The sequence below is a fragment of the Arachis stenosperma genome, chromosome 4 (genome assembly GCF_014773155.1).
Source record: "Arachis stenosperma cultivar V10309 chromosome 4, arast.V10309.gnm1.PFL2, whole genome shotgun sequence".
In the NCBI taxonomy this organism is placed as follows: Eukaryota; Viridiplantae; Streptophyta; class Magnoliopsida; order Fabales; family Fabaceae; genus Arachis; species Arachis stenosperma.
In genome coordinates, this window is record NC_080380.1 from 32,701,288 (window position 1) to 32,711,399 (window position 10,112).

Here is a 10,112-nt window from a genome sequence, read left to right on the forward strand (position 1 = left end):
GGGCAAATTATTCGCTCATCACAACACCAAACTTAAATTGTTGCTTGTCCCCAAGCAACTGAAAATCAAACAGGATAAAAGGAAGAGAATATACTATAAATTCCAAATTATCAATGAAACTTAGCTCCAATTAGATGAGCAGGACTAGCAGCTTTTTGCCTCTGAACAGTTTTGGCATCTCACTTTATCCTTTGAAGTTTAGAATGACTGGCATCCATAGGAACTCAGAATTCAGATAGTGTTATTGATTCTCCTAGTATAGTATGTTGATTCTTGAACACAGCTACTTTATGAGTCTTGGCCGTGGCCCAAAGCACTCTGTTTTCCAGTATTACCACCGGATACATACATGCCACAGACACATAACTGGGTGAACCTTTTCAGATTGTGACTCACCTTTGCTAGAGTCCCCAATTAGAGGTGTCCAGGGTTCTTAAGCACACTCTTTTTGCTTTGGATCACGAATTTAACCGCTCAGTCTCAAGTTTTCACTTGACACCTTCACGCCACAAGCACATGGTTAGGGACAGCTTGGTTTAGCCGCTTAGGCCATGGTATTATTCTTGTAGGCCCTCCTATCCACTGATGCTCAAAGCCTTGAATCCTTTTTATTTTTACCCTTGCCTTTTGGTTTAAAGGGCTATTGGCTTTTTCTGCTTGCTTTTTCTTTTTTTCTTTCCTTTTTTTTTTGTATTCACTGCTTTTTCTTGCTTCAAGAATCAATTTGATGATTTTTCAGATCCTCAATAACAGTTCTCCTTTTCCATCATTCTTTCAAGAGCCAACAATTTTAACATTCTTAAAACAATAAATTCAAAAGACATATGCACTGTTCAAGCATTCATTCAGAAAACAAAAAGTATTGTCACCACATCAAACTAATTCAACTAGTTTCAAAGATGAATTCAAAATCCTGTACTTCTTGTTCTTTTGTGATTAAAAACATTTTTTATCTAAGAAAGGTGATGGATTCATAGGACATTTATAACTTTAAGGCATAGACACTAAGACACTAATGATCATGTAATAAAGACACAAACATAGATAAACATAAAGCATAAAATTTTGAAAAACAGAAAATAAAGAATAAGAAAATTAAAGAACGGGTCCACCTTAGTGATGGTGGCTTGTTCTTCCTCTTGAAGATCTTATGGAGTGCTTTTGAGCTCGTCTATGTCTCTTCCTTGTCTTTGTTGCTCTTCCCTCATAGCTTTTTAATCTTTTCTAATCTCAGGAATTTCATGATGAGGAATTTGCTCAAGCTCTTGTTTGCTCCATCTTTTTCTTAGTGATGAGCTTTTGGAATGAATCTCTCCATCTCCCAGACTCAGAGGTGGAAGCTTTTGCCTTCCCTTTCCTCTTTCTAGAGGTTTCTCTGGCTTTAAGTGTCATACATGGTTATGGAAAAACAAAAAAGCAATGCTTTTACCACACCAAACTTAGAAGGTTTGCTCGTCCTCGAGCAAAAGAAGAGAAGAGGGAGTAGAAGAAGAGGTGAGGTAGGTGGGATCCTGTGGAGTCCACAGATAATGAGGTGTCAAGAATTTCTCATCCCTGCACCATATGGCGTGCAAAACGCCCCTTGCTGCCAATCCTGGCGTTAAACGCTAGGCTGCTGCCCATTTCTGGCGTTTAACGCCAGCTTCTTGCCCTTTTCTGGCGTTAAACGCCAGTCTGGTGCCCATTTCTGGCGTTAAACGCCCATAATGGTGCCAGACTGGGCGTTTAACGCCTATTCTGCTACCCTTACTGGTGTTTAAACGCCAGCAAGTTTCTCCTCCAGAGTGTGCTATTTTTTCATTCTGTTTTTGCTTTTTCAATTGTTTGTGACTTCACATGATCATCAACCTATAGAAAATATGAAATAACAATGGACAATAAATAGATAAAATTGGGTTACCTCCCAACAAGCGCTTCTTTAATGTCAGTAGCTTGATAGTGGGCTCTCATGGAGCCTCACAAATACTCAGAGCATGATTGGGGCCTTTCAACACCAAACTTAGAGTTTGGTTGTGGCCTCTCAACACCAAACTTGGAGTTTGATTGTGGCCTCCCAACACCAAATTTAGAGTTTGAATGTGGGGGTTTTATTTGACTCTGTATTGAGAGAAGCTTTTCATGCTTCCTCTCCATGGTGGTAGAAGGAGAACCTTGAGTCTTATAGTTTACAATGTCTGCAAGCCACAGAGCTTCCTGAATAACAAACGATTGCTCATCCAGAAAGGTTTCAAAGATCGCAGTAGGAGGGAGGGATGCTCCTGCTACTGGTTCTATCCGGGACAGGTGATCAGCTACTTGATTCTCTGTCCCCTTTCTGTCTCTTATTTCTATATCAAACTCTTGCAGAAGCAACACCCATCTTATGAGCCTGGGTTTTGAATCCTGCTTTGTGAGTAAATATTTAAGAGCAGCATGGTCAGTGTACACAATCACTTTTGATCTTACTAAATAAGATCTGAACTTGTCAATGGCATAAACCACTGCAAGTAACTCCTTTTCTGTAGTTGTGTAGTTCTTCTGTGCATCATTTAGAATACGGCTACCATAATAAATGACATGTAGTTGCTTGTTGTGCCTCTATCCCAATACTGCACCAATGGCATGGTCACTGGCATCACACATTAGTTCGAATGGTAGTGTCCAGTCTGGTACAGAGATAACTGGTGCTGTGACCAGCTTAGCTTTCAGAAGGTCAAACGCCTGTAGACACTCCTTATCAAAGATAAATGGTGTGTCTGCAGCTTGCAGATTACTCAGAGGTTTTGCAATTATTGAAAAATCCTTTATAAACCTTCTGTAGAATCCTACATGCCGCAGAAAGCTTCTGATTGCCTTAACATTGGTAGGTGGTGGTAATTTTTCAATTACTTCAACTTTAGCTTAATCCACCTCTATTCCCTTGTTTGAAATTTTATGCCCAAGGACAATCCCTTCAGTCACCATAAAGTGACATTTTTCCCAGTATAAAACTAGGTTGGTCTCTTGGCATCTTTTCAGAACAAGTGCTAGATGGTTAAGGTAGGAGCTGAATGAATCTCCAAATACTGAAAAGTCATCCATGAAGACTTCCAGAAATTTCTCTACCATATCTGAGAAGATAGAGAGCATGCACCTCTGAAAGGTTGCAGGTGCATTACACAGACCAAAAGGCATCCTTCTGTAGGCAAACACTCCAGAAGGACATGTGAATGCTGTTTTCTCTTGGTCCTGAGGATCTACTACAATTTGGTTGTAACCTGAATAGCCATCCAAAAAGTAATAATATTCATGACCTGCTAGTCTCTCTAGCATCTGGTCAATGAATGGTAAAGGAAAATGATCCTTCCTGGTGGCTGTATTGAGCCTTCTGTAGTCAATACACATACACCACCCTGTAACTATTCTTGTAGGAACTAGTTCATTCTTTTCGTTATGAACCACTGTCATGCCTCCCTTCTTGGGGACAACGTGGACAGGGCTCACCCAGGGGCTATCAAAAATAGGATAAATAATCCCAGCCTCTAGTAACTTAGTGACCTCTTTCTGCACCACCTCCTTCATGGCTGGATTTAGCCGCCTCTGTGGTTGAACCACTGGCTTAGCATCTTCCTCCAATAGGATCTTGTGCATACATCTTGCTGGGCTAATGCCCTTAAGATCACCTATGGACCACCCAAGAGCTGTCTTGTGTGTCCTTAGCACTTCAATTAGTGCTTTCTCTTCCTGTGGATTTAAAGCAGAGCTTATGATCACTGGAAAAGTGTTACCCTCTCCCAGAAATGCATATTTCAGGGATGGTGGTAGTGGTTTGAGCTCGGGTTTAGGAGACTTATTCTCTTCCTGAGGGATTTTTAGAGGTTCTTTTATTTCCTCTGATTCCTCAGGCTGAACATCTTTAAAGATGTCCTCTAGTTCTGATTCGAGACTTTCAGTCATATTGACCTCCTCCACCAAAGAGTCAATGATATCAGCGCTCATGCAGTCATTTGGGGTGTCTGGATGCTGCATAGCTTTGACAACATTCAACTTAAACTCATCCTCCTCATTGACTCTCAGGGTCAATTCCCCTTTTTGGACGTCAATGAGGGTTCGTCCAGTTGCTAGGAAAGGTCTTCCTAGAATGAGAGTTGCACTCTTGTGCTCCTCTATTTCCAGCACTATAAAGTCAGTGGGAAAGGCAAATGGCTCAACCTTGACAATCATGTCCTCAATTACGCCTGATGGATATTTAATGGAGCCATCAGCAAGTTGGAGGCATATTCGGGTTGGTTTGACTTCTTCAGCCAAGCCAAGCTTTCTGATAGTGGATGCAGGTATTAGGTTGATACTTGCCCCAAGATCACATAGAGCTTTCTTGGTACAAGTACCCTCTAATGTGCATGGTATCATAAAGCTTCCAGGATCTTTAAGCTTCTCTGGTAAGCTCTTTAAAATGACTGCACTGCATTCTTTAGTGAGAAAAACTTTTTCAGTTTCTCTCCAATCCTTCTTATGACTTAAGATCTCTTTCTTGAACTTAGCATAAGAGGGTATTTGTTCAAGTACCTCTGCAAACGGAATCTTTATTTCAAGAGTCCTGAGATAGTCTGCAAAGCGGGTAAATTGTTTGTCTTGTTCCGCTTGGCGGAGTTTCTGAGGATAAGGCATCTTGGCTTTATACTCTTCAACCTTAGTTGCTGCAGGTTTATTTCCTACAGAAGTGGTTGGAGAAGCCTGCTTAAGGGGGTTGTTATCAGCACTTGCAAGTGTCTGACCCTTTTGTGGCATTTGAACGCCAGGATTGGGTGCTTTTTGGGCGTTTAACGCCAGATTGCAACCCTTTTCTGGCATTTGAACGCCAGAATTGGCTACCCATTGGGCGTTTAATGCCACTTTCTTACCCTTTTCTGGTGTTTGAACGCCAGAATCATTCCTCTCTGGGCTCTTACTGTCCTCAGAGGGATTTTGGGTAGTTGGTTGGTCATCCTCTGTCAGTTATTCCTTTCTTAGCTTTCTGCTGCTTTGAGTTGATACATTCAATGTCTTCCCACTCCTTAATTTAACAGCTTGGCATTCTTCTGTTATCTGTTTAGATAGTTGCTGTCTTGTCTGATTCAATTGTGCTTCAATATTCTTGTTAGCAATTTTAGTTTCTTGGAGCATCTCTTTAAATTCTGCTAATTATTTTGTCATCAGGAGTAATTGCTGATTAAGGTCAACAACCTGTTCTTGAGGATTAGGATCAGTAGTTACTGCCATGGCTTCTTCTTTTGTAGAGGGCTCACTGCTAGAGTACAAATGTTGATTTCTAGCAACAGTATCTATGAGTTCTTAAGCCTCTTCAATCGTCTTTCTCATGTGTATAGATCCACCAGCTGAGTGGTCCAAAGACATCTGAGCTTTTTCTGTAAGCCCATAGTAGAAGATGTCTAACTGTACCCACTCTGAAAATATTTCAGAGGGGCATTTCCTTAGCATACCTCTGTACCTCTCTGATGAGCGGATAATTTATACGCTTTTTGGCATTGTTTTTATATAGTTTTTAGTAAGTTCAAGCTACTTTTAGGGATGTTTTCATTAGTTTTTATGTTAAATTCACATTTCTGGACTTTACTATGAGTTTGTGTGTTTTTCTGTGATTTCAGGTAAATTCTGACTGAAATTGAGGGATTTGAGCAAAACTCTGAAAAAGGCTGACAAAAGGACTGCTGATGCTGTTGGATTCTGACCTCCCTGCACTCGAAATGGATTTTCTGGAGCTACAGAACTCTAAATGGCGCGCTCTCAACGGCGTTGGAAAGTAGACATCCAGGGCTTTCCAGCAATATATAATAGTCCATACTTTATTCGAAGAATGACGACGCAATCTGGCGTTGAACGCCAAGTACACGCTCCTTTCTGGAGTTAAACGCCAGAAAAACGTCATAATACGGACTTGAACGCCCAAAACACATCATAGCTCGAAATTCAACTCCAAGAGAAGCCTCAACTCGTGGAATGATCAAGCTCAGCCCAAGCATACACCAAGTGGGCCCCGGAAGTGGATTTATGCATCAATTACTTACTCATGTAAACCCTAGGAGCTAGTCTATTATAAATAGGATGAATTATTGATGTATTAGATATCTTTGGTCTCAGTTTTATTTTATTCTTCATCCTAAGAGACTATTGATCACGTTTAGGGGGCTGGCCATTCGGCCATGCCTGAACCTCTTTTCACTTATGTATTTTCAACGGTGGAGTTTCTGCACACCATAGATTAAGGGTGTGGAGCTCTGTTGTACCTCAAAGATTAATGAAGTTCTATTGTCTTTTATTCAAATCTCTATCTTATTCTTATTCCAAGATATTCATTCGTACTCAAGAACATGATGAATGTAATGAGTTAGATAACCCTCATTATTATTCTCACTTATGAACGCGCGTGATTGACAACCACCTACGTTCTACATGCAACACAAGCTTGAATGTGTATCTCTTAGATTCCCCAACAGAATCTTCGTGGTATAAGCTAGATGGATGGCGGCATTTATCTGGATCCGGAAAGTCCAACCTTGTCTGTGGTGTTCCGAGTAGGATCTTGGGAATCCGGAAAGTCTCACCTTGTCTGTGGTATTCCGAGTAGGATTCCGATCATAAATGACTGTGACGTGCTTCAAACTTGCAACCTGCTGGGCGTTAGTGACAAACGCAAAAGAGGGATTCTATTCCAGTAGGAAGCGGGAACCAACCGGTGATTGGCCGTACTGTGACAGAGTGCGTGAGCATAGCTTTCACTGCGAGGATGGGATGTAGCTATCAACCATGGGTGATGCCTCCAGACTGGTTAGCTGTGCGAGTGACAGCCGCATAGGATATTTCCCCGTGAGGATGAAAGTAGCCACAGTTGATGGTGAACCCCTATACAAAGCTTGCCATGGAAAGAAGTAAGAAGGATTGGGTAGAAGCAGTAGGGAGGCAGGCGTCCGAGAGCTCTACAGCATCTCCATTCCGCTTATCTGAAATTCCCACCAATGAATCTGCATAAGTCTTCTATCCTTTTATTATTTCTTTTTATTAATTATTCCAATAATTACAATTCCTTTTTTTTATGCCTGACTGAGAATTGCAAGGTGACCATAGCTTGCTTCATACCAACAATCTCTGTGGATTCGACCCTTACTCACGTAAGGTTATTACTTGGACGACCCAGTACACTTGCTGGTTAGTTGAACGGAGTTGTGAAGAAAATAAACAGTGCCCTAAGGGTATATGCCAAAGCTCAAAAGATAGAATAATATATTAAGAATGTTGAATCACAATTTCGTCGAGTAAATCCCCATAATAGTCCCTGAGATTCGGGTCGTTACCCAATGTGATCCCTGAGATCCCAATTGCACCATTATAATCCTCCAGATACGGCTCCGGGCACCATAATAGTCCTTGGACAGTTTTCCGGTGATGAGTCATCAACAAGTAGCTGATGTGGCCTCGTTTTGCCACGCTGGATGGTGCCAACGGCTAGTTGAGCTGGCATAGTTTCAATTTATACCCAATGTGGTCCCTCCCCCTATATTTAACCCTAAATTTCCAAATGTTCAGTAAGTTAATTTCTTCTTCTTCTTCATCGTTCTTTTTCCATTTTTGTTGTTGCTGTTGTTCCTGGAGCTGGAAGTGAATATCCATGATGGGTGGTGGAAGCACTAGAGTTGGAAGCTCTATTAGTTCACCGTGCAGTGGCCTTCGGACGAGAACGCAAAGCAGGAGCAGAAGATCCGGGGTGCCGGAATGGTGCGGTTGCGGCTGCCGGCCAGTTCTCAGGTGGTCTGGGACAGATTCAAACCCAAATAAACCATTTTTTGGTTGTCCCAATTATAATGTGAGTTATCAGTATTACTTGTGTTGTTATGATTGTTCCTTCCTACCTGACTGTTCTTCTCTTGTTCTTCTTCCCTGAAGTTTGAGCATGTTACATGTTTGCTTGATTACAGACAAGTGGAAAGAGATGGTGTGGGCTTTTTGTGTGGGCAGATACTGCACAGGATGAAGCAGTTGAGAAACCAGAATCTTATGGAGATAATCATGAAGTGAAGATGAACTTTGATTGGAGGCTTGGGAGATTAGAAGAAGATGTCCGGAATCAAAAATTGGTTAACCAATTGTTGGTATTAGTTGTGCCTGTATTGATTGTGTTAATTGTTATCCTGTATTGTAAAGCCTGAGTTAAAAGAGTTGGTAGTGTGTACCCTGTATTCATTGAATGAACAATATGTAAAAAATAATAACATGATTATGGTATTAGAAACTGTTGAATAGTGTTTGTTGATGGAATGTAAACTTGGATAACTCAATTAATTAAAATAGTATTATGCTAAAGAAGGCAGCATAAGTGATTGAAAACTAGCCAACACTGAATTAAGATAATGGTTCAAACTTAAAAGATAATTGTATTAAGATAATGGTTCAACTTAACACAGTTAGTCACATAACACAAAGGACAGCCATCTAACATGAGCATGTTAAACAAAGTTGCCTCAAAAGGGAGGACTTTACAGCAAAACATAAAGGATTGTTTTTTCCTTGTGTAGTCTTTGTCTAGCAAAAAGTATTAACATCAAAACAGATAGCCCTATACATATTAAGCTAAAGTCTTCAATTCTTCTTTCTTGGAGCCTTAAATCCTGGAGTTGGGATGAACTTCATGTAATTGACAAGTCTTGTTGCAGTTCCTGAACTAGCACCCTGCATGGGATTCACTGGGACAGAAGTTGCTAGTGGAGAGGATCTTCTCCTTGGTGATAATTTTGAAGGCCTTTTTATTCCATGATCCTAGATAGAAATTATTTACATTACACATAAATGATGATTCACTTGAATCAGAAAAAAATTAAGAAATGTAAATAGGAAGTTACCTTTTGAGAATCTTCTACATCAGAAATATTTGGCTGAGATATATCTATTTCTACAGGTTGTGCATCAGAAGTGGCTTGGCCAATCTCAGTAGACTGCACAACAGGATTATCTTCTCCATCATGTTGGTTACCATCATCTTGAGGCTGCTGAAGTTGCTGCTGAGATGCAGGGGCACCTCCTTCATTTTTCTTCTTCTTATTAGCCTCAGCAGCAGCAGCAGCAACTGCAGCAGCTGCAGCAGCAACTGCAGCAGCTGCAGCAGCAACTGCAGCAGCTGCAGCAGCATCACAAGCTCTCTTCTTCTTACAACCTCTCTTTGTATGTCCTTTATCACCACAGAAACTGCAAGTAAAGGGGCCCAACTGCCTCTTTAGATGAACATTATCTCCATTGTTACTTTGAGGCTTGGGATCAGCTTTAGATTTTTTAGATCCTCCACCACCCTTCTCATCAGCATCCATCTGTCTTTTCATCTGTAGTTTTCCAGGTTTCCTCTTTATTTTTGGTGCATGTGGCCTGTTACATTCTTCTGCATAACCAAGCTTTTTATGGTAGTTCCTTAGATAGAAGACGTCTAACGTATCCACATCTAGGTCACCTAAACAAGCCTTATTATCCGGATAATATACCATTGTTCCTTCTTGATCTTCTTTGAAATCACCCCCGTGATGAAACATAATATCCAACATCTCTTCCATCTGAAAAAAAAAGTTTTCAAAATCCATTACTTGACAATCAAGATAAACACAAATAAATTTTTCTGTCCTATTTACACTAACTACTGAATAAAAAAAAGAAAAATACATGTACACAAACAGATTTTAGTGTCTTATTTACATAATTATTTGCAGGATATAGTTACTTTATTTAGTACAAGATAAATATAATATTGTTGTTTAATTAAACCTTTAAACGTAAGTTCATAATTGTGAGGTTTATTTTTTTTTAAAATACACAAAAATCAGCTATACAAATATATTTGTATGTATGTACTCTGTATGTACTCTTTATTTTTTTAATATGTATTATATATAAATTAAATAATTGAATAACAAAGTTCAGTTTTATGTGCTGTACTCTGTATGTGTCTGTTTCAATTTTTGTGACAATAAATCATATTTTAAATTGAAACATGTTTTGAAAAACTAAATAAGATTGTTTCCACTTATTTTCATTTTTCTTACTTATCTAAAAAACAAAAAACAAAATTGAAAACAAACGTGCATAACCATATATAGATAGGCCTAACTTAAGAGTCAGTT

At 39.8% G+C, this 10,112-nt stretch overlaps 1 protein-coding gene across 1 annotated transcript; it reads left to right on the top strand.

The window, feature by feature from the left end:
• The first annotated feature begins 7,624 nt into the window (after positions 1-7,624).
• Positions 7,625-8,159, top strand: LOC130974855 (uncharacterized). Its single transcript, XM_057899695.1, has 2 exons — positions 7,625-7,816; positions 7,929-8,159. The coding sequence occupies exons 1-2, from the start codon at positions 7,625-7,627 to the stop codon at positions 8,157-8,159; spliced, it is 423 nt and encodes a 140-aa protein (XP_057755678.1).
• The last annotated feature ends 1,953 nt before the right edge of the window (positions 8,160-10,112 follow it).

What these genes read in the sequence shown, in the direction of transcription:
- LOC130974855 (XM_057899695.1), top strand. Translation starts at nt 7,625, where the DNA reads ATGGGTGGTGGAAGCACTAGAGTTGGAAGCTCTATTAGTTCACCGTGC. An exon ending in TTGGTTGTCCCAATTATAAT is followed by an intron (nt 7,817 to 7,928) that starts GTGAGTTATCAG and finishes GCTTGATTACAG; the next exon opens with ACAAGTGGAAAGAGATGGTG.